The 25,088-nt window shown below is 43.0% G+C and overlaps 1 protein-coding gene across 13 annotated transcripts in view; it reads right to left on the bottom strand.

The window, feature by feature from the left end:
• Window positions 1-25,088, bottom strand: part of Ptprt (protein tyrosine phosphatase receptor type T) — a 1,081,821-nt gene that overhangs the window by 692,623 nt on the left and 364,110 nt on the right. For all 13 annotated transcript variants that reach the window (XR_005976047.1, XM_041670836.1, XM_041670844.1 and 10 more), the window contains exons 4-5: window positions 19,517-19,598; window positions 5,973-6,088 (exon numbers count right to left, since the gene is read on the bottom strand). Coding sequence is in view for 12 of the 13 variants with exons in the window: in XM_041670836.1 (XP_041526770.1) it covers window positions 5,973-6,088; window positions 19,517-19,598 (198 nt within the window). In the remaining variant the exon portion in view is untranslated. The remainder of the gene's footprint in view (window positions 1-5,972; window positions 6,089-19,516; window positions 19,599-25,088) is intronic.

Below are 25,088 nucleotides of genomic sequence, written 5' to 3'. Positions count from 1 at the left end.
AAGACCTTAACTAAAAAAAGTGATTAATGATCATAGCTTATATCTCAATAATGTCTACTAATAAATATTAATGTACTTTTCTTAACATGGCTATGACACAGATCTCCCATGTTGGGACATCATTTTACACCCACCCCTCATCTCTGAACCAGGAGTCCCACGTCTTCCAGAAGCATCCTGTTAACCTGCAAATCAGCTAAAAACAAAACAATCCTGTAACAGTGATTGGCTCATGACCTCAGGGACCCCGGAGGGCAGGCAGATGTTCACGGAAGGAGTACTCAGTGGAAGAATAGTCAAGTACAGACAGTGACCCCACTGATGGGGGTTTGACGGAGAACACCCCCAACTCCAGAGCAGTATGAACATGGTACATATTAAGCAGGACTTGCACTTTCATTTTTGAATTTTCATTTGGGCTACACTACTTGTGAAGATGACGGACAGCAGGCAGGAGCCCCCAGCTTCCACTCAGTCAGCAATGAGATGGGAAAGCAACTGGAACTCCACAATACACTGCATTGCTGAGCTACGTTGACCCTTAGCTTGAATGCACTAAATGTACTTTAAATGCCACTCACATTCAGTACGGGTTGATCGGGATGCCACTCCATCCTTAAGCCACGGAACATCTGTATCAGGACTGATAAGCATCCCTGGGTTTTAACAAGGAACACACTGCTGATATTTACAAGGGTGGCTTTTAGAAAGAGATGGATGCTGAAGAAAACCACATTGCAAATATCAACCTTGTATTTATGAAACATGGCTAAGGAGGGGGCAATAAAGCCAACATGCATCCAGAGAAGTCAGTTTGAGTGACATTTCAAGTATATTTTTATTTCACTGATTTTCTTACAGATTTGGGGAATTCAAATACATTTAAGTCTCTAGTACAGTAGAGGGAAAAGTAGAGGCATAAATGTATGCTAAATAAAGGAATGTGTGTGCATATGTGCGCATGTGCGTGTGTGCATGTGCATCTGTGTTCACACATATAGGTGTGTGCATGTGTGTGTGCGCACATGTGTGTGTGTGTGGTGGGAGGACAGAGACTGACATTGGATATCTTCCTCAATCACTCCCCACCTTACTGAGACAAGATTCCTGCTGAGCCTTCAGCTGTCTGAATCAGCTAAGGTGACTGGACAGCAAACCCAGGGATTGTCTTGTCTCTGCCTCCCAAGCATGGAGCTTGCAGATGTGCATGGGTGCTGGAGATTGAACTCAGGTCCTCAAGCTAACATGGCAAGCACTTTCCCCACTGAGCCATTTTCCCAGCTTGAAGTTACATTTTTTTAATAGGGATCCACCTGCAAAGAATGTTTAGATTTGGTGTGGCCAAGCAACATGAAAGTAACCCAAGACTTTAGGATGCAACACACATCCTTATCCTGGCTCTCCTGCTCAATCCCAGTTTGACACTGAATTCCTCATTTACGCCCCTCTTGCCCATGCTTCCCCTCATCGGGACTGTTAATGTCAGCTTTTTGTTGCTGTTGTTGAAAGATCACGGTGAGCATTATCTTTCATGGGTTTTCCAAGTGTTTTGTGTGTAGGCCCTCAGGACATCTCTCTTGGCTATCCCATCCTTGTAGCGTCATTTCTATGACCACCATGTAGAAGCCCGACACAGAAGGACATCATCAAGTTCAGAGCTGTTTGGGGGAGGAGATTCCTCACTCAGCACTCTCTGCATGTTGGTTACCAGTGCTTCCCCAGGGATCAAGGTAAGAAGTTAACAGGGAGAATTGCTGCTATGCAGACTGACAAGAGACTATGCGGACTGACAGACTGCCTCTTATCTCACAGCCTGGTGCAGCTGACATAAAGTGATGGGTTCCCAGAATGAGACCCTTTCCCTGTCAGACCCTCTCCGGTGCCTATGATTGCCTCAACCCATACACAGACCCTGCTGAGATCCATGCAGACCATCTGGACACAAGGCCTCATTTCTGAGGTGGCAACTGTTATTGGTTGTACAGACTCCCAGGGGAGCATACTCTCTGTAGAGAGGCCTCAAAGGCCAGCTCCATGGTCGTCCTGACAGGTGGTCCTGCTCTGACGTCCCTGCGGAGTTGGATGAGGGTAGAGTCCCATCCGCCATGCATTGTGATAAGAAAAGAAGACACATGCAGAATATTCTACACACCCATCTGGATAAACAGTATGCCTGAGAGAATCTGGTCTGTGTCCTCACCAGGAAGCTAGCCTTCACACTGAAACTGGCCACTCAACCCTAGGAGACACTTGCTACTATCCCCAGAATACCTATATCTAAGGGAAAGTGACCATTTCCTCCCCTCTTAAAGGTATTTATTTTTGTTTTTGTAATTTTCTGCATTCACTTTTACTATTTCAATGAAATATTATTTCTATTTCAATTTCAATGAAATTTATATTTCAACGAAATAGTTTATATGATCTACTACCACAATTAGTAACATTGATGTATGCTTTATAGTATTATAAGCATATATATATACATATGCATGATATATAGGGATGTATGTACTTTATATAAGTGAGTATATAACCATACATATTTAGGTATGCACATGTTTTTTCTTTAAAATATTAAATATATTAACTGCTTTATAGCTTGCATTTTTCACTTAATTACATACTATGAGAATATCATTAAGTATTTGTCCACCATCTGGTACTTAATTACTTCATCCCAGCATTTACTTAATTAACCACTTGCAGAATATTCCAGTTCTTTCTAGTTTTCTGTTCAATTGACTACAGTAACAGGTACATCTTTGTCCCCATTTCTGGTCATTTCCTTAGAAAACTGCCATAAATGAAGCTAATTTTAGAAAAACCTAGCACTGATGATTTTAGTTTTGAGCCTAATTATCTTCCAGAAACAAAGGACCTGTCTGTATACTGCATATACTTGTGTGTACATGTGTGTGTCCCGTTGTTTCTGTTTCCCTGTGCCTGCCCTGTTCAATAGCTTCCAATCATAATGTTGCACACATGCCTGGAACTTCACTAGTCAACACGGGCCTTTGGCAAGAAGCCTAGTATTTAAGCCCTCCTTCCTAATATTCCCTAAAATATAGAGGAGGGAGCCAATACCCAAGGAGCCTTCCTTGCAGGGGTAGTTATTGTATCTATCCATTCACTGCGTTAAGTTTAAAGCCTCCCCGGGTAGAGATAGATTAGCAGAAAGCTGAGGACCCCTGCTCGAGCTGTGCCCCCCGTTCCCCTCCCCCTCCTAAGCCTGCTTCCACACAGAGTGTTATTATGATGGGAAGCAGACCCACAGAAGCCACTTGTGTACCCTCAATAGGACTGTGGTGAGGGACGCTGTTCATTACATCACACAGGCTCAGCTTTATGAGGGCCCCCGGGAGCTATTTCTGTCTGGCCTCTGTGTGAACAACAGTTAGAATTTTCCTGAGCAATTGGTTTGTGTTTATCTCGCAGACATTGTAAACTGTATGTCTGACAAGCTTTCTTTATCCCACTGGTGCCTGTGGTGCTCGGGCGTCCCACTCGCGACCCGAGAGCCAGCAGCGGGGATGCGCAAATACAGTCATAGCCTGAGAAGTAGCTCTCTTGTGTTCTTCCTGCCTCGTGGTGCCTTGCTTTTAGTTTGCACGATCTTGTCTGGCTCTGTCTCCTATTGGAAGCCACCTGAAAAACGCTGACATGAATAAGATGTGTAAGAGCTCCACGATGTGTGTTTCTGTCTGTTTTCTTCGCCACTTCTGCTGTGCTCTGCGTTAATATCTTCTGTTTACAGACCCGAGGCTTCGTACACACAAGTCAGAACTGCAGCAATACTGACCTTACAATAATTGGAATACCCAAATAAAGTTTCTGAAGATACCGCGATTGCCCTTCCCTCATTCTCATGACCCAGTGGAATCAATGCCATTGAAATGACAGTGCTTCTCCGGAGCAAAATGTGCGTTAACTCTAATTATGATGGAAAAAGCAATAGGGCTACTTCATATGGAGTGACACAGAAGGAGGACAGACGCGTCAAGGGGAAATTGTCAGTGCCTAAGATGGGCTTCGTTGCCCAGGGAGTTTTCAACTGTAGGAAACAAAAAAGGTTCAAATGTAAGAAGAGAGGCAACAGTATAAACTGCCATTAAAATGTATAGAATCTGCCTGGGCCGATGAGCACACGAAGAATCGTTGAATATCCTTGGTCACTGGGGAGACAAACTTTCCGACACACTGAGGTACAAACAAACAACTACTTGAATTGAAAAGACCAACTACAGCAGCTGTTGGTGAGGATGGGAGACAAGGGCCCTTGCCTAGACTGCTGGGCAACTCCATGTTTGGAAATAGCTCCTGGTTCTTTGGAAAGTAAACTCACATCTACAGAAGACCTGGTCATTTCACTACTAGACATTTACCAAAGAGCAATGAAAGAATAACACATCCATATACATATATACATACATAACACACACACACATAGCATATTAATGTTTGTAGCAGATTCTTCTTAGCAAATAACAGTGGGAGCAGGGGCAGTCTCTGACTGTTGGCTGCTTTTGATACCCTTTTGTCCTACTGCATTACTGCAGCCTTAATAAGAGAGTGGTTGCCTAGCCTCACTGCAACTTTATATACCTGCTGGGAGCCTTGCTCTTAACAGGTCCGCCTCTTGTGTCCATGTGCATTCACCAGGCTAGCTGGCTCATAAGCCTTCAGGGATGCTCCTGTCTCACCACAGGCACACTGGGATTAGATACCATGCTACCACACAAGAATGTTCATGCATTCTGGGAACCTGAACTCCAGTCCTCACACACAGCACGGCCTCATCCACTGACCCATTCCCCCAAACCTGATGTGGATACAAAATTGTAGAACACGTAAAGTAATACACAGTTTGAGAAGACACCGTTGGTTCTTTATTCCGCACTGGGGCAGGGAGAGATTAAAAACAGAGACAAGGACACCTTGGAAGGTGACACCAACATTCATTAACTCGATTATGAAATGATTCACACACAAATACATTAAATTTGTCAAGTTTTATGCCTTAAACATTACATCTCGACTATCTTTAGTAAAGTTCTTTGAAAAAAATTTATATTAAATGTAAGTTGGGAATGGTGGCTCACTTGAAGGGCTGAGTAAGAAAGATAAAAAGTTTTGGGCCAGCCTGGGTTATATAGCAAGACATTGCAAAAAAGAAGTGTGTGTGTGTGTGTGTGTGTGTGTGTGTGTGTGTGTGTGTGTGTGGAGAGAGAGAGAGAGAGAGAGAGAGAGAGAGAGAGAGAGAGGATAAAGATGGCCTCATGGAACTGCAGGGAGAGGCTTAGCTCTGCTCTACCTTCTGTGCTCCCTCGGACCTTTGTACTTGTGTCCACAGTGACAGGAGCATGACAGTGACATCACCATGAGTGCTCTCATTCTTGGTCCCATCCTCTGGCTTCGTACTCTACCCCGAGATGGTCTCTCATCTAGCTAGGAAAGTAGGATTGATGAGCAGAAAGGAAAGACAAGTGGATCCACGATTAAAGCACTATCCTGATGGACTCTACTCAGTGATGGGCTCATTTAGCCAGAGAACAATCTGATCATCCCAGGAGCCCTTTCTAAGAAAAGAGTAACTGTTTCATGAAGATATCCAAGTACCTTTTTGTTAAGGACGTCACAAACCCAGATCCTAAAATATTCAGTTCATCTTAGCCTTTCTAAGTGTAGCTTTAATAACAAACTTTATCAGAGAGTACTTTGTGGTAGTTGCAGGGAGGTCATATTCACAAATTCTAGACCTGGAATTTTGACATTGTCATCAGCTTCTCCATCTATAAAATGTCAATATAGTGGAACCGTAGATAAGTTTTCACAAAAGCACAGGTGGAGAGCAATAGCCAAGGAGCAGGAATCTTTTAAAATGATAACCCTCCCTCACCCCACCCCTCTTTGAAGAATATATGTTCTTCCAGTGCAGGGAACATGTGAACAAGATTCTCTCTCACTCTTACCTGAAGCCAAAGCTTGTCATGCTGAGACCACTTCCCACCAGCAATGCACTGAAATGTGGCGTTCTGCCCAACGTTCACCTCAACGTTCTGGAGTCGCAGGAAATGAGGTGCTTTTCCTAAGAGAGAAAACCAAAGAACACATGAGGACAGGATGCAGCTTCCCACACCACTTTTCCATCAGGGACAGCAGTCCAGGATAGGTGTAGTAATACGGGAGCGGCGGGGCTGTGTCCCCAGCACCCTGGCCGCCTGCACGGCTAGCTTATACCCCAAAATAACAACACACAAACTGTATTCTTTTAAACACTGCTTGGCCCATTTCTATCTAGCCTCTTCTAGGCTAATTCTCACATATTAATTTAGCCCATTTCTAATCATCTGTGTAGCGCCCCTAGGTGCGCTTACGGGGAAGATTCTAGCCTATGTCCATCCTGGGTCGGAGCTTCATTGCGTGCGTCTGCCTGGGAGCTGGGAGCATGGCGTCTCTCTGAGGCATCTGCTCCCAAGAGGAGAGCTGTGGGGTCTGAGCTCACTTCCTCTTCCTCCCAACGTTCTGTTCTGTTTACTCCTCCCACCTATCTTCTAACCAATGAGGGCCAAGCAGTTTCTTTTTATTTAACCAATGACCTTCCTCCATCAGATAGGCATGTGCCTGAGAAGATGCTAGGCTCAGAAAAGAGTTGATGGACCACTGCAGAGTGAGGCCTATACTGTGAATTCCATATATTGTCTCATTTAAGCCTCATGATCTATGGAGTAGACAGGAGAGCATCTTCAGTTCAAAGATCACAAAACTAAGACTCTGAGCATTGCATGGTTTGGCACAGTTGGGCAGCCAGAAAACAGGGTGCCAAGATGTGAATCCTATCCTATGAGACCCTCAAAGTTACTATGACAACTTGGTCCACACATCTCTAAAATGGTCCTAAGTGAATGTTGTCCCTGGGAGTGACAGTAGGTTAAAGGCAGAATCATAGAACCCAAAGCTCCTCCCTTGCTTCTGGTGCAGATGCTAATGATGGCAATGGATAAGGACAAAGAATATAGTAGGAAGAAATTAGAAAGAAAGTATAAGAGCTTTCGTTTACTGAATACTTCCATGGGATAGGTACCATGCTCAGCATCCAGAATTTACTCAATATAGCACAACTGCTCCAATGAATTCCAGAAACCCACCCATATTCATAAAGGTGCACAGTTTACATTCTCAGCTTTACGCTGTGGCATCTCTTAAGCATGGGTAGGATATAGAACACAAATTCTGGGGATAGAGCACAACACGATTTTCAAACAAAACCAGCATGTGGATCATGAGCCCTGGGATCAGCCTGGGTTTCATGTTAGATAGCTTGTGTTCATCTCTTTCCTTGTTTGTGGGGCCAAGTGTTCCTCTATACAATTTCCCAACAAAACAGCAATATCTGGTTTCCATTAGCTGATCACTAATGACAAGAGGAATGAGCTTTGTCATTAAATCCATTGAAGATTCTCTACGAGCATCAATAAAATCAGTGATAAGCTGGACTCAGACTCCTTTTCCCAGGTAGGGTTAAATGGAGGGGCCGTATGATACCAAAGACATCAAGAAAAATAGGAAGAATAACACTTACTAAACACTTAGTGCTAAGTAGAAGTCTTAGTTGAGGTTTCTGTTGCCTTGGTAAAATACTACAAACAGCTTGGGGAGGGGAGGGCTTAATTAATCTCACAGTTTGTAGTTCATCATCCGGGAAAGCCAGGAGGAACTCGGGATAGACACATGGTGGTAGAACTACAGCAGTGAGCATGGAGGAAGACTGCCTACTGGATTGCTCTCTGTGGCTTGCTCAGCCTGTTTTCTTATACCATCCAGAACCACCTCCCTAGGAGTGGCACCACCAGTAATGGGCTAGGCCTTTCTACATCAATAATGAATCAGGAAAACTCTGCTACCATGCCCCACAGGTTATTCCAGAGGCCGATCTGGTGGGAGCATTTTCTCAACTGAGATTCCTTCTTTTTAAAATGACTGTATCTTGTCTCAAGTTGACATCAAAACAGCCAGCAAAACACTTTGCATGTTTTATCTATTCTAATTTCATGGTATCCCTGTGAAGCAGATGGTAAAGAGTAGGAATTAGCATCAGGAAGCTCAAGATTGTTGTGACAGCTAACTTTAATTGTCAACTTGACATAACTCAGAATCACCTGGAAAGAGGACCTCAAAGAGGAAGAACTCCCTACTTTGGGTTCATCTCTAGCCATGTCTTTGGGGATTATCATTTTCTAAAGTAATATTTTTGTTAATTTTATGTTAATTTCCTACAACATACTTTAATCATATTCATCATTCATCACCAACTCCTCCATGCTCTTCACTCTGCCCTGCATCTGCCACCTCTACCCTCTCTATAATAAGTGCAGTTAAATTTGCCCATCTTTATGGAATAAAGTCTTCCCTAGAATGTAGTCCACCTACATGGTCACAGCATTAAATAAAATTGACCCGCTCTCTTCCCACATCTACTAAATGCTAACAGTTCCTAAGCTAGTGATAGGATTTCATACCACCCCCTGTCTTTATCCTGGCATTTTATTTGACTGAGCTCACACAGATCTTGGGCCTGCTCCCGCTATTAGTAAGAATTCGTAAGTGAAACGGTCCTGCTGTGTCTAGGAAACACCATTTCTTTGATGTTCTCCATGGTCTCTGGCTCTTATACTCTTTTCATCCCCTCTTCCACAATAATGCCTGAGCCTTGTGGGAAGGGTGTGATGGTATGTATGTTCCATTTAGGGCGGGGCACCCCAGCATCTCTTATTTTCTGTACATTGGCCAGTTGAGTCTTTGTGGTCATTGCTGTCTGCTGCAAGGAGAAGCTTCTCTGATGGTGGTTGAGATGCATTGGTCTATAGCAATAAGTCAGCAGTAGTTATTTTAATACTATATGTTCATTTAGCAGAATAGTGCAATGAGGTCATCCTCTAGATCCCATGACCTATCTAGTCACAAGTTTTTGTCCCTATTAATGATGCCAGGCATGGGTTCCATGAAACGGTACCATAAGAAGGTGATTGGGTGCTCTCATGACAATTGCACCAACAGGCATATCTTCTCATGTCACTTGCTGTTATAGCATTCAGGGTCTGAAGCTGTGCAAAACTGGTAACTATTTTTAATTTTTTTCTGTGTTTCTTTGTTTTGTTTTAATTAATTTTTCCTCCTGTGTCCACATAGCACTTTCCAGCACTGTAAAAGCTTCTAGGTCAATACCATCTTCATTTTGAAGTACGTAGAATCTTAAAAAATATAATCCTATCACTAAGTTCTGGAAGGTAAACAACAATATTGACAACAGCCTATAATGCTTAGTGGGGTCTATGGGACCCTGTTGGCCAACAACTCAAAAAGAGGTAGCCCTTTTCTGTTACTGGGAATTTTATTTACTAACATGTGGTCTCTAGCTGGGGCATTATCCTCCTCTTGCAGGGCAACTCTTAAAATTCTTTTATTTTATGCTTCAGTACATATTTTAGAAAGCTCCTATAGTAGTAGGTTTCCACAGGACTTTCTCAAAAGGCCTTCACTGTTAAGTTTCCCTCCCCATATTCTCTCCTCTATATTGTCCTGTTGTAGAATAATTTTTTTGTACACTTTAAAGATGTGTCTTTAGAGCCGGGCAGTGGTGGCGCACGCCTTTAATCCCAGCACTCGGGAGGCAGAGGCAGGCGGATCTCTGTGAGTTCGAGACCAGCCTGGTCTACAAGAGCTAGTTCCAGGACAGGCTCCAAAACCATAGAGAAACCTTGTCTCGAAAAACAAAAAACAAACAAACAAACAAACAAAAAAGATGTGTCTTTACCAAGGCACCTTCTGATTGATTTAATAAAGAATTAATGACCAATAGCTAGGCAGGAGATATGGGTGGGATTTCCAGGCACAGAGAGGACTCTGGGAAGAAGAGAGGCAGAAAAGCACGCCAGACGCTGAACGAGTTGGACACACAGAATAGGAGGATAGAGATAAAAGCCACATGGTAGGACGTAGATTAATTTGAAAAAAAAAAATGGGCTAAGTTATAAGAGCTAGTGGGACAAGCCTTAGATAAAGCTGAGCTTTCATAATTAATAAGTCTCTGCATCATTATTTATGAGCTGGTGACCCAAACAAAAATTATACTACACTGTCCTCCCATGCACCACCCAAATTTAGCCCTTCTGGCTCCATTACTCCTTTTTAATCCTCCACAGTACTGCGGTCTATCTCTCCTCCCATGAAAGCTCCCCTCCTCCCATGGCTCCTTATTAATTTCCTAATCTCTGTTGGTATTCCAGACAAAACACACACATAATCTAACTCAAAGGTAGTATTTACAAAGGAGAGAAAATATGTGATGTTTGTTTTTCTGGAATTGGGTTATCTCACTCAGAATCATTGTTTCCAGCCTCATCCTTTTATCCAAGAATTTCCTAATTTCATTTTTAACAGCTTAATGTTTCACAAGTTCATTTTTCTCAAAGGTTTAATATTCCATTGTGCAAAATTGCCACATGTACAGTATCCATTTGTCAGTTGATGGATATGTAAGGCCCTTTCCATTTACTAGTTATTTTAAATAGGGCAGCAATGAGCATGAAGGAGCAACTCCCTCTATCCTCTATGCTGACATAAGAGTCCTTTGGGTATATTCTCAAGAGTGGTGTAGCTGGATCCTGTGGTAGATCTATTTCCATCTTCTGAGTTTGGATTTTCCTCCACAATGCTTTTCATAGTGGTTGTTCCAGTTTGCATTCCCATCAGCGGAAAATAAGTGTTCCCCTTTCTGGTAGGGGAATTAGTTACTTGATATTGGAAGATAGAGCGCAGCATGGGTAGGGTGCCATTTCCTAGGCGGGGGACCCTAAATTTTGTCACTGGAGAAATTGAGCTGAGAATAAATAAGTAAGCAAGCAAGAACGCGTACATGCATTTCCTTCTATTCTTGACTGTGAATGTATCTGCTTCAAGCTCCTCTTGCTTTGTGTTCCCGACTATGATAGAGTGTAACCTAGTATTTTAAGCCAAATAAATTTTTTTCTCCTAAGTTGTTTTTTTTTTTAATCAGGTATTTTATCGTACAACAGAGATGAAACTAGAACAGTTACCAAAGTGACAGAGCTTCACAGAGAGAAACAAAGAATTCAGCCCCATCTGAGCCCCAAACTCCATTTTGAACTAGTCCCTCTCTTGCCTTCTTGACCTTGAAATGGAAGACGGTGTCATTGAACAGGCCTCAGAGTGCAGAGAAAGGACCTTCAGGGTGGGCTGTAATGACTTTCCTGGCTTGTCGTTTTGCTCCCAAATATTTTACAAGGGATCCTGTCCATGCTCCTTTCCCCTGTGGATGTTTTGACCTGTCTTGTCTACCAAAATGTGCCACTACCTGTAAGAGTCTCCCCAAACCCAGGGACTTTAGTGTGATTGAGGACACTGGCCATGAGAAAGTATGTACCATCTGCTCTGGTCTTTAAACCAGCTGACAAGAGTTCAGATACCCCCACATGCTACTGTCAGAGCCCTGTGGCTAAACTGTCATGGGTGTAAGACCCAGATGAGACCGCTTCTGCAGGTCGTCTCCATCTACCAATGTGACAAGTGTCATGCTGCTCTGGTTGCTTCCAATTGTTCTCCTCTGGCTCTCCTGAATAATTCTGGGGGGCGGGTTTGGAACTCTCGGGGCTTCAGCTAGGAATGGTGAAATTACCTGGGCTCGAGTGAGAAGGAGACACGGAACGCCAACAAATCCGCTTAGGAGTTTGAGTGTGCACAGGCCTGGAGATTGAGGTACAGCTTTTAAAGGCTGCCCCACACATGCGCACAGGGGGTTGGCGTGACTACGTCACACTGATGAGGTGGGTGACGGGTGACTCACACATGCTCGCAAGGGTTTAGCTGAGTCCTATGTGGATGTAACCACGCATGCGCGCCCGTGGGTCACTTGGTGCACAAACAGAATCCCGAGGGTCTAATCACACGTGCCTGTCTTTAGAACTCGGAAGTGCAGCCTTCTCTATGGCTGAATAATTACAAATGGAACAAACCTTGTAGGCCTGTTTCTACTCCAGTTTCAAAAGGGAAGGGAGTGTCTAGGCTATATAGGCAGGGAGTGTCCTGGCTCCAAAATCTAGTCATCCTGTTGAGTTTTACAAAGGTCGCCCTCCTCTTCTCCTTTGGGTCATGGGGCAAGTGGTTAAGTTCCAGGAGACAGACACTTAGAGCCAGTTCTCTTTTGCAGGTTTCTGACTCCTCCCCCTTCTCCCTTCTCAGCCACAGAGTTCCATTCTTGTCTTTCATTATTTCATCCTCCCTCCCTTCCCAATTCAGAATGCAGATGTGGAATGTCCACGGGTGTTCACGTTCTCAGGAAACACGGATGTTTCTGATTTACAGCAAGGACATCAAACCCAAACCCTCCCAGCAACCAAACTGCTCCGCAAATGAAGAAAGCGGCTCCACTGTAAATCAAAACTAACAAAAAAAAAAACACCGCCTTCTTGCTCCATTTTTCATCCTCCATTTTGGAGAGACATTTCCACAAAATAAAGAAAAAAATGTTGCAAGCAGAGTGAGGACTGGTATTTAGTGCCAGTTCCGATGTTGGCAAATTGCTATGGAATGGTGGATACGGAGGGGAACTTAAAGGACCTCATACCACATTGAAAGGGCTGCAGGGAGGAGAGTGGAGGTGGGAGTATTTTGTTCAGAGCTGTCAATCATCTGATTTCTCCAGAAGAATAAACAGTCTGCATTTTATGTGCAGTCCTTTCCCGTACAATCTTGAGTACGTTTGATGAAAACACCGTTCAGTCTTAACCAAACTCATCAGTACTCTGGTCCCACCAATTTGTGGCCTCTCATAACTTGCTCTTCTGTTCAGTCACTTGGAACAATTCTCGACGGCCAGTGGTACCCTATCTGAGCCCCTAAATCCAGCAGTGAGTCTGCCCCCTCCATACACTGTGGGAACCACTAAACTACAGGGACTTTCCTCAATTATCTTCTCATTCTGCAGTCTCCCCATAGGTCTCCCTCTCATCTCTCCTCTGGATAAGCCCTGGATCACCCCTGACTCATGATCAGTATCTTTTGGGTGGGATCTTCCTTGCATTTGGTCTTCTTGGGGCTCCTGGCTTCTCTGACCCTCCCTTCACTCCCAACTCCAGTCTCCTTTCCATCATTACCTTCCCTCTGCCTCCGCACTTTGGGGGATGAAATGATTGTGCCAACGTCAACTTGCCAACCTTCAGTCAAACACAGGTATCCCTGGGTCCTCCAAGAAGCCATCTGCTAGGCTTGTGCACCCCCCTGACTACTCACTGAGACTGAGTTCCCCTTAAAATGGGATCCAGCTGAACAGGGTTAAGAGAAAACCGACTGTGCATTTGGGGCAAAATGCCTTGATGCCGGTGACATTTAAACTCCTGCAGATGTCAGTGCAGCATCTGAAGACGTATTATTGTGCCCTTTATCTCGCTCTTTAAACCTGACAATGCTCAGCAGGAGGCCACACAATTGAAGTGAAGGCTCCTACATACATTAGAAGCGTGTTGCAGTTGCTCTGTGGGCTGAGAGACATGGCCCCATGATAGGGGGGAAAATAGGTTCGAAAAAAAAGAAATCTAAAAGTCAACTTGGGAGTTAGAAAGTTTGAAACTGAGTGGAACAGTGTGCTGACATTTATCGAAGCTTTAACTGCGGTGGCCCTGCTAAGGGCTGGCACCAAGATCTAGCAGAGGATGATAGCCACAAAATAATTCTGAATCACAACAACAGCAAGTTAAATGGGCTCTAAAATATGGGTGAGACGCTCTCCATGGTAAAAGAAAATAATTTCTTTGGAGGATTATGCCTGACTTTTGGTCACTGTTTTGAAAGCTTTGAGGAAAACAGTTAAAGCCAGCTTCAATGGGAAAGAGGATAAGATTGCAAATCAGTCCTGATTCCTCTGTCCACAACTTTTAGAATAATTAATTGAATCCTTTATTGATAAACTATGGTCCTATGTCAATAGAAAAATGTTTTGAAGGACAGAAGCAGAGACTCATAAAAAATTGAAGACATAAGGAAATATTTTTTTTTTCAGTATAGTTAAAATCTTGCAAACTTCTGAGTAAAATTAATTCTGAGGCTGAGGATTTGGGGAAAACACTGCAGTGCAGCCAGCTACCCAGGAGGCGCAGAGGTGAGAAGACGCGGAATCCCATGAGCAGCTCCAAGGCCTGTGGGTACTACCTCAGACGTGGAAGGAATACTCAGAGATGTGGAAGCCACCATCTATGGGACATCTGTCTAATAAGATTAGTTCCTTCCAGTCCCCGAATGCAGTACCTGCCTGGCCACTGCTTTACCAAGGTCTGTGTTTCTCCATAGCGCCACTGTCTCCTGGAAACTGAAACACAGAATGTGTCTGTATCTAGTAATACTGCTTCATTAGAACTAATTAAGCCAAAATGAGGCTGCTGGGTAGCCCCTGATCTAATCCAACTAGTGTAGTTTCAGGAAGAGGAGATCCAGACACACAAAAAGACACCAAGGACTTTTACACAGAGAGAAAAGACCACGAGAGGTTTCACTGCGGAAAAATTTGCTAGCCTAAGATGATGTCTCCGAAGTTAATTTTTCAACACCTTAACCTTGAATTCCTATCCACAAGGGCTCTTAGAAAATGTGGTGTGATCGCTTAAGCCACCTCGTCTCTGGCATGTCTGGACCACAATCTTTGCTAAGCAATAAACCATCTGTTACATGAAATATAATTGTGGCATTGGTGATTTTGCTTCTGTCTCACTCACTTTACTGGAGGCCTACCAGGGCAGACAATGAGTTTGTCTCCTGTAGCTCCATGATCCCAGAACTGTGCCTGACGAGGAGGACAAGCTCAGTAATCACTTCCTGTGTGAGGAGCAGCTGACTGTCACTGCCCTGCCTCAGTTCACCACTGTGTCTAGCCTAGCTCCAGAATGCTCTTCCTTATAGTTCCCCCATCCCCCCTATGGGACTTAAACCCATTCACCGGATAGCACCTTTCATGATTTAACTGAAAGAATTCCATCCCCAAATAAGCCCTCTGGCATTGCCTCCCCACACTTATGGCTAATATCCACCCACAATGACGCCTTAGGCCCTGAATGGTGAGGTCCCAGGTCACCTGCCCAAGGTTCACCTAGGACATAGTTTGCTGTGCCCCACCTACCAGGACACATTGTCAGCATGGGGCTGTTACCCAGTGCAGGGATTCTGCTCTTCATGTTCCAACACCTTAGAAGCCCCCTTCCCAGATTTTCAGAAAGCAAACTCCTTTCCATGATTAGAGTCCCAGCTCTGGTCTCATCTTTGAAGCCACATCCCATGACCACACTACTTAAGGAGTCCTGCAGGTCCCACTTCCCATATTTATCCTATTCACAATACTTTCCCGTAACCCAAATCATCCATTGCTGATCTAGTATTAGATACTCAATTTCTTTTTCCTTCTCGCCCCCTGCTTGTTAAACACAAGCACAGGTGCCAACCCTTTCTTACTTAACTATCTGTTATGCCCAGAAAAGCTCAAGAAAATACACTGCTCACAATCAATAAGTTACTTGCTGAAATGAAGAAAGTGTAAAATCCTGGGCTATCAGTGACTGAGCGTGGGTGTACCTCAGGGGACTACCCACCCTGGCAGTGTTTGCACATCTCCTTAGCGTGACTTTCTCCAGCTCCAGCTACTCTTTCATGGGTCTCTCATTGTATTTTCTGGCAAAGATGTGCTTAAGCCTCCTGAGCGCTGGGCTTGAACACTACCACAATATGCCATGCGGAAATAAAGCCAAGGTCATGTCTTCTAGAGTTATAGCCCATGGTCCATTTGCTGGGTAACCGACTCTCAGCAATTCTATAACCGTGCGATCCACACTTCTCAGCAGGAGGAGGATGGGGTTATTAGGAGAATCTTAAATTCCCAGACATCCTAGTGAAAATAGGGAAGGTTCCCAATGATCCTTATGGTTTTGTCGGTAGAAAGCCATCCAAATGTGCTCCAGGGGTTCTCTCCTCCAGCAATACAATGAAGAGAAGGGAGTGCCTGCTGGTGATGGACAGGACTTGGAGATAAGACAGAGAGGTTGGTCAAGAGATGAGCATCAAGATATTATGGTGAAAGGGAGTTTTTCAACAGGAGCATGGAGCACTAGGATCCCAGGTCAGACCAGCATGCTGTATTCTGCTGGAGAAAACCAAGGGTCACCAAGAAAGACCAAGTCCAGGCATAAAAACAATGAGCTTTGGCAGCAATGGTGGGTGTGCTCTGGCAATAGACACGTGCAGGATGTAAGGAAGATAAAAGGTTTATGGGGGAGACTGTGCAACACTGAAGAATGCATAGGGTTGAGTGTGTAGTTAAATTGATGTGAGAAGAACAGGTGCTCCTGACACCACTGTCCAGTCTTAGAATACAGATCATTCCCTAGTGGGTATCTGACATTGATGAGACTCATGAGGATCAAGGGAGGGAGACAGTCAGGACAGGCAAGGGGAATCCATATGTATGTCTTCCATTGAAACCCTGCATTGCTGGTGATTTTGGATCCTCTTCACATGATTGTGACTTCCGCAGAGATATTTCACAAGCATGAGTCAGTGGACAGAGCCACCTAAGACACTCTGAACGACTTGAGACATAACCTAGATGAGAGCAAGAACAACAGGGAACCAAGTCTACCTTGTGTTTCTGAGTGGCTGGTTTATCGCTGAGAGAGAGCATCTCTTACATAGACATCAGACCCAGTTCCCCCAAATATTGTCTAGAACTTGAAACTGGCCATAAATTTTTCCAGAGAAGGTGCTTTAAGCTAACGAGTCAGACCATGGTGGTCTTCTCCCCAGCAGTGGGAAGGAAATGATAATAGAAGATCTGACAAACGGATGGCAACAGAAGCAGAAAGATCCATTTCAATGACAGGAACACAGTGGGGCTGATGTGAGACTCATGCCCAGGTGTGTGTGTGTGTGTGTGTGTGTGTGTGTGTGTGTGTGTGTTGTCGTGTGTGGCTATTAAAAGGTACATAGAGAAGTATTCAGGATGCCTCTTGAGGTGGTGGTAAGCTGCTCCATTACCCATAGCCTAACTGTTTGGCATGAATGATTTGGCTTCCCAACTCACACCAAAGTTGAGTCCCCAAAGTCAAGTGACACCAAGAGGGTAGTATCTGACAGTGACATTTAGAATGGGCTGTTTCAGAATTAGGTAAGGTGTGGACAAGTTCTTCACAGTGGAGCATGAAGAATTCAATCCTGGTGTTAGAAAACGTAGACAGAGCTTTGACATCCATGTGTGTCCTCCCTCTGTGTTTCCATATGATGTTCTGCTCGGCCCTCAGACTCTACAAGCTGGAACGCTATCACCAGGCCCAAGCCTATGCCAGTGTTATGCCCTTGAACTTCCAAAAACTGTGAGCTAATAAACCTCTTTTCTTTACAAAGCTAGTTTGCTTGTTCTAAGACTACTATTAATAATAGTAAGTGCCTGAATCAAAAAAAATATTGAGAATTCTCAAATAAATAACTTAATGATGCCCAAATAGTAGTTGGAAAGAGATAATCAAAATCAGGACTGAAATTAATGGAGTAGAAAAACTACTATAAATAATCAATAGAACAATGAGATGGTTCTTGGAAATGATCAATAAGACTGGCAAGTTTGTAGACAAGTTTACTAAAACAAACACAAAATATGACACAAATTAGTAAAATTAGAAATGATTTGGGAAACACTAGAACAGATACCAATGAAATCCAGAAAATAATACTAACATGTTTTTAAAGCCCCCACTATACTAAATTAAAAAAAAAATCTAAAGGAAATGGAAAAATCTAGATGCAGACAACATACCAAAATTAAATCAATATGACATGAAAAATGTTAAACAGGTCCCTAACCAGCAACAAGATTGAAATAGTAATTACAAGTCTCCCAACTGAAAATAAGGCCAGCACTGGATGAGTTCACTGCAGAATTCTACAAAACCTTCAAAAAGGAACAACTCAGCTATATATGGAATGTCTATGGCAGTCTGCCTCCCAGAATCAGGAAACACAACAGAAGAGGAGCCTGAAGGAATGGAAGAGCGAGAAGATAAGGGGTGGGCGTGAGCTGCTGTCCTTTGGGCATGGCATGGCTGTTGTACAAGCAAATTCATATTCTCCGTGGTTTCATACATATGGCCTGCATAAAATCTATTCAGCTAAAAATTCTAGCAAGAATAGAGTAAGGGCTCCCTAGAACCTCCACTCCTGAATGAGGAACTATTGGCAGCTGATGGCTGTAATGTGTCATGGGAACAGGAAGTTTCTCTTTTCTCTAGGCGTGTGATCACTGGCAGTTCCCCATACCCCAAGGAAGAACTCAACAACCACATATATACGGAAAGCTTTAATTAGGATCTGTGGGTTTTTAAATAATTGATTAATTAATTAATAAGCGCATGCGCGTGCACGAGGTGGGGGGGGCAAGCATTTGAAGCTGAAAGGGAGATGTAATGTGGGATCCTGGGGGGAACTAATACATAAATATAATCAAGATATATAATCAAGATACATTATATTACATGAATGAGATCGTCAAAGACAAAAACTAAGATCTTTTTAAATGTCAGTCTGCCATGGGTATTTCATCCTACTAAAATCTATTTAACTCAATGTCTTATGGTCACATGGGAGAGTTGAGGAACCCCTAGGGGTCACCTAGAACTAAAAATCTGCCAAGAAACTGATAGGAATATAAAACACAGTTCTTCCAAATTGAGGACCTGGCATCCCAGCCACCTCTGGCAGTGGCTTCCATAATCCCTTAGGTATCCCCAGACTACAGTCTTCCAACCTATGAGGTATTATATCAGCACAATTGCATGCACCCAGGACTTGGCTGCACAGGAGCTGTGTGGTTCCTACTGAGGCACATTCAAGTGTCTTTGAATGTGACAAAGAGGGAAACTTCAAGGAGGAGAGGCATGCCACTGAGGACTTGACACTGTCCCATGAGTACGAACCATGGTAATCTTGCCCTACACCTACACAGTGCTGATAAGTGTATTTAAAGTTATTTGTAAAGAATTAATAGCTCTGGGGTCCTTTTCTTTGTGGGTGAAGAGTATGCTAATTTGTTTCATGTTTAATGTTGCTCGTTTTTTTTTTTTTTAAGACAATTGCAGAAGATTCTATCCAAAGGCCTCTAATTCTTCCACTTCAGTGGTCTGAATCCCACTAATAAACAATCAGGACTTTAGACTCTCTTACTAATGGAGAGAGATTCAGACAAATTGTTTTTGCCAGTCTCTGCAAATTCCTGGAGGTGCTGCCTCTTGAACCGGCCAGCAAAATTATGGATTTCTTCAGGACTGATTGCATTGGGTGTGTAAGCAGTTCTGAAAGATTAAAAGAGAGCAAGGGAGATGGCTGTGAGCTGAATGAATAGGGGCACTGCATCCTTGCGACTACCCAGTCTGGCACGGAGAAAGGATGTGTTAGGAGAAATGGAGAGACTTACTGCATGGATGAGCAAGGACCCGGACCTCGTCCACAGCGATGTAACCAGGATGACCCTTCAAAGAGACGGATTCAAATATCACCTGCAATACACAGGGCTGACATCAGTTTCACAGAAGCAGTTGTCCATATCCACCTGAAGAAGCCACACAGCCCCCAGTCCCTTTCTGTGTCCGTTTTCCCTCAGAACCAGTCACCAATGCCTCACAGAAGGAGAGCATACCAGAGCTCAAGCATTCAGTCTGAGGGTTCACAGAGACAGGATCTTGTTCCCCTCTGTCTGAGGATTTGGTAGAGATAAAATGTCTCTCTAGCTTACGTCTCTGATCTTTCAGCATTTACCCCGATACCTGACTCTGGGTTTTATTATTAAGACCAATTAGAAATAGTGTGACATCCTGCCAGTTGAATTGGGTTTCCAAACAAGACAAAAAATCTACACTCTGGTGACCAGCAATAGAAGTCAGCCATGTAGAACATTTTCAATGGATTTCAGGGATAACATAAGATCCTGGGTCCCCATCAGTACCTCCCTCATTGCGGCTCCAAATGAATTACAGAAGGAACTATTACAAATAACCCAATTTCCTTACTGTCTTGGAAAACAGTGTAAGCCAAGGAGAGTTGATCCTGATGGGACTCTATAGTCACCTTGAATTTCCTAAGTGTCTCTCTCTGTGTGTGAGTGTGTGTGTGTGTGTGTGTGTGTGTGTGTGAATGTGTGTGTGAGTGTGTGTGTGTGAGTGTGTGTGAGTGTGTGTGAATGTGTGTGTGAGTGTGTGTGTGAGTGTGTGTGTGAGTGTGTGTGTGTGAGTGTGTGTGTGTGTGAGTGTGTGTGTGAGTGTGTGTGTGTGAGTGTGTGTGTGTTTGTGAGAGTGTGTGTGTGTGAGTGTGTGTGAGTGTGTGTGTGTTAGTGTGTGTGTGTGAGTGTGTGTGTGTGAGTGTGTGTGTGAGTGTGTGTGTGAGTGTGTGTGTGTGAGTGTGTGTGTGAGTGTGTGTGTGAGTGTGTGTGAGTGTGTGTGTGTGAGTGTGTGTGTGAGTGTGTGTGTGTGAGTGTGTGTGAGTGTGTGTGTGTGAGTGTGTGTGTGAGTGTGTGTGTGTGTGTGTGTGTGTGAGTGTGTGTGTGTGTGTGTGTGTGTGTGTGTGTGTGTTTGCATGTGTGCTCTGTTGTCATTCTTTTAGGTGCCACCCATCTTGGTTTATGAGATAGGGTCTCTCACTTGGCGTAGAATTCTCCAGTTAAGCTAGACTGTCTGCGCCTGTCCAGCCCTGGGACTATAAGACTGTGTCACTAAAAGCCTGCCTCCTTTGTACAGGGGTGATAGAGTTCAAACTCGAGTCCTTGTGTTTACATAACAAGCACTTTGCTGGCTAAGCCATTTCCTAAGGCTTCCCGGATGTCTTCATCACACCTCTTAGAGACTAGTAGCAATCTATCCAGGAGTGGAAGGAAGCAAGAACTTTTCTCTTCTCTACTCAGAGCCCTACCAAAACTTTTTACTTCCACAAGGATGTTATAGTTCGGCTTCCCTTGTCTTCCCACCCTCTTCACTGAGGAGGAATGAGTTCTCCTGTGAATCCCATGGGAAGGACCTTTTACAGTACTAATTCACACTCCCCCATCTACATCAGCTATATTCCCGAACTTGGACGTGACACCTTGCAATCCTCTGTTAGATTCTAACCCACAATCCTCTCCTAGCTCATGATTTTTTCCTCTGTTCATTAGACCCACACAGTATCCGCATCTGTACTTCCCTGGAGTCTGCATATTCACCTAGACCTTCTGACCTTCTCCCTAAGCCCAGGCTCCTTCCTCCACGGTGGCTAATCACCAATGTGATTCTCCCTATAAAACTAGTTCCGTTGCATCTCCTTTTGAACCCTGTCAAGTCAATTGTGGACCATCCCTCTCCAGCCACAAGCCCTACCCTGTGTTCTTCTTCTATCTTCCACTCACCCAATACAAGAAGGCACTAAAGCTTCAAGATAAGGGAGGGGACAACTTCTCCCTTTTTAACCCAAACCTACCCTTCTTCCACACCAATCACAATCTCTGCAAGTAAGTCAATACCTTTGAACCTCACTGATTCCTGCTGAAGTTTCCAGAATCTTGGCTCTTCTTGACTTTCCTTTGCTACTCTGCATTTCTAGGTTCTCCCTTTTTCCCCTCTGATCTTAGCATATATAAATAGTATCAGCTTTTCCTATTACTAAAAAACAACCTCTTTGTAGGAAGCTCTTCTCTGTGGTCAACTGTATTTCAACCACAATCCTTAGTAGTTTAATAAAGCCATTCATATCACTTCCTTACTTCCTCCACAAAATGTTAAGTATAAAAATCCCAATCAGTAGCCAGGTGGTGGCGGCGTACACCTTTAATCCCAGCACTTGGGAGGCAGAGGCAGGCGGATCTCTGTGAGTTTGAGGCCAGTCTGGGCTACAGTGCAACTTCCGGCACAGGCACAAAAGCTATACAGAGAAACCCTGCCTCGAAAAAAATAAATCCCAATCAGTCACAAATATCTCTCTCAAGACTGTTTTTATGACAGACGCTAGTATTCTAACTCTGATAAAAATTCTCCAAATCTCTCTTCTATTTTCAGAAGGAAGATGGTGGGGCTGGAGGAATGACTCAGCAGTTAAGAGCATGGGTAGTTCTTCCAGAGACCCTGAGTTCAATTCCCAGTAACCATATTGTGGCTAACAATCTTCTATAACTGTAGTCTAATGGGACCTGATGCCCTCTTCTGGAATATGTAGACAAAAAATCTGTATACATAAATTAAATATTACATAAAAAAGAAGAAAGAGTTCTGTGTTCTGAGCCCCAGTGTCTGTACAATATTGACCCCGTTAGGCAACTTTTCAGGTGGAGAGAATTAACATCCTATTGACAATGGTGCACACGTGGCATTCTCAATAAATTCTACTATAATTATTATTACTTCTTAAACACACTTCAGAAATTGCCAGTATCCACAGCTTCTCTATTTCCATCTCTGCTTAGGCTCAGAGGATATTTCGTGTTTGATTTTTCTCATATCTACGAGACCATCCTGCCATAAGTTTATAGGCATTCCTTTTTCTCCATCCCTTTGGAGATTGTGTTGCCTCTACTCATCATCTGTCTGCTTCCTATGATCCATCTAATAAAAGATATGGAAAAACAGAGGCATATTTGAGAAATTCTACTATGGTAGAATCAAAGAGAAACTGAAGATAAGGGATGAGGTTGAAGTAGAAGCCCATATAGGTGCCTAGGGCTCCAGCTAGGATTAGTGGATTCAGTCACTGCCAATTCATTGGTGACACCAAGCCCAGCTCTGTGTCCTATGTCTTTCCTCAGAGTATCAATCAGCATCATCTAACCATCTCATGGTCCTGAATTATTATACATATCATGAAGTTTCCTCATACGCAATCTATAGGTAACAGTTCTGAGCCTATTTTCCCTCAGTGTTCTACCTTACACCCAATGGGTCATCCCTCCTAAAATATAATGCTATTATCTCCCCACTCATCATAGCTAGTGTCCTGGACACCTATATGGGCTTCTCCTTCAACTTCATCCCTTATCTTCAGTTTCTTTTTGACTCTACCTTAGTAGATTTTCTCAAATATGCCCCTGTTTTTCCATCACAACCATTTGTTTGTTGAAGCCAGTCAGGTATCAGTGCCAGTATTTAATTCAGCCTATAATTGTTTCTCATATCTACCACAGTGATGACCTCCAAGATGAATCCCCTGTCCCATCATTAGACTCAGCTCAAGCCTGTGGTTGGACAATAAAGTAGGTGCTGAGATCAATAGGAAATTTCCACAGGGAACCATGTTGTTCAGGCCAGTGGATTCAAAGGTTAGAGATCTCAGTGGGCCCCAGAGCTCTAATGATTATACTAAGAGAGCAGGAAGATAAGGTGGCAATAGCTGTGAAGAGGTAGTTTCCTTGGTGCTAAGATCATCAGGGAAATCTGAGAGGTCTATGAAATGATGATGGCAGTGACAGACATACAACAACATAGTGGCTTCTGCATAATGGCCACCCTAGAAAAGTGTTTTCCAAAAAGTGTACAGTCCTTCAGAGAGAATTAACACATGGGATTGTGCATGATCTGAAAAAAGAAAAACATGCAGAGATAAAAATGGTATTTTCTTTATCCTACAGAAGGGGAAAACTATAGCAATTGTTCTATAAAGAAATAGGTGTCAACTTGTGTATCTCTTTGTGAGGATGTGTGTGTGTGTGTGTGTGTGTGTGTGTGTGTGTATGTGTGCGAGAGAGAGTTTAAGTGATTCAATGGAAAAAACAAAGTAAAGTCCACAGACAAAAAGAAAATAAAGAATATAAAGTATATTTCAAAAGAAATAGCAGAAAAGCATTCACACTGCGAAATAAAAAATGACAAACCCAAGAAAAAATGTTTCTGTTTTGACAATAAATATAAATGGGTTAAAATAGAGGAAAACACCCAGACTGTCTAAATAATCAAAGTCTAATTGTATGCATAAGATAAACACCTAAGGCAGAATAACTCAGTAACCTTACAAATAACATGTGGAACAAAGACACAATAAGGAAAATACAAGCGAACAGAAAACAGTTGTTACAAAAAATAATGGGATTGTTTCAAAGTAGATTTTTAGCCAAACTGAAAAAATATAACCATTAAGTAGACTAAATTGGCCATTAAAAATTGTATTCAAAGTCCCTAAAGACAAGAGACTTGAAAGGAAAATAATGATGGGATCTAAAGATTTTGATCTATTTCTTGGTCAATCAAATAGATCAATCAATAGAAAAACCAATACGGCAACTATATATTTTTTTCCTAAATGTATTACTAAATATTTTGAGAAATCAAAATTTCTGTTCAAATGCTCATGGATTTATAATGTGATCATAAGCTAAATTATAGTGTAACACTAATAAGTCTCCCAATGAATAAAATTTGTATAGGTTTGGTTTTATATGTTTTTGAAAGCAAATTTCCCAAAACTAGAAAATAATAACAACCCTAAAAATCAAGTTCTTAAATTATACAATGCATGTTAATAACTAGGCTGTCAGAGTATGTTTCTTATGTTAACAAGAGTCTGAAAAAACTCAAAAGTCAAATGACAACCTGAGAACAAGACATGCTATATTTATGCCTGTTAAAAGAAGCATATCCTTGTTATTTGGGGAGTTACAAAGAATTATTGGTAGCCAAGAAAAGAAATGATTAGTCTTCCTCCATGACCCTCCCCCAAAAATATGGCAAGTAATTTCAGTAGGAAAATCACAAAGGATAAAATAGGAGTAAGTGCAAATCTCTTAAGTGTCATGGAAGATGTTCAGAGGTGTTCCAGAAGACCCCTGCTGGGCTGAGTGGCAGTGACTGCGCCACAGCTCTGCATTGGGATGGGAGGTGTCAATCACTGGCTAGGTCTTAGCCAGGGCCATTTTCTAAGGACAGGTACCACAAAGGAGAATGTCAATCTCCTGTAAAAGGAAAGGTCCATCTAGCAGCTGTGAACAGAAAAATGATAGCCAACTTTGGTCATGAAAACGAGAGAAGTGATGGAGGGAG

This window comes from Microtus oregoni, unplaced genomic scaffold, assembly GCF_018167655.1.
Source record: "Microtus oregoni isolate MIOR12 unplaced genomic scaffold, Mior012 000020F_ref0000438, whole genome shotgun sequence".
NCBI lineage: Eukaryota > Metazoa > Chordata > Mammalia > Rodentia > Cricetidae > Microtus > Microtus oregoni.
The sequence above is the reverse complement of the archived record's forward strand: the minus strand, read 5'-3'. Positions and strand labels throughout refer to the sequence as shown.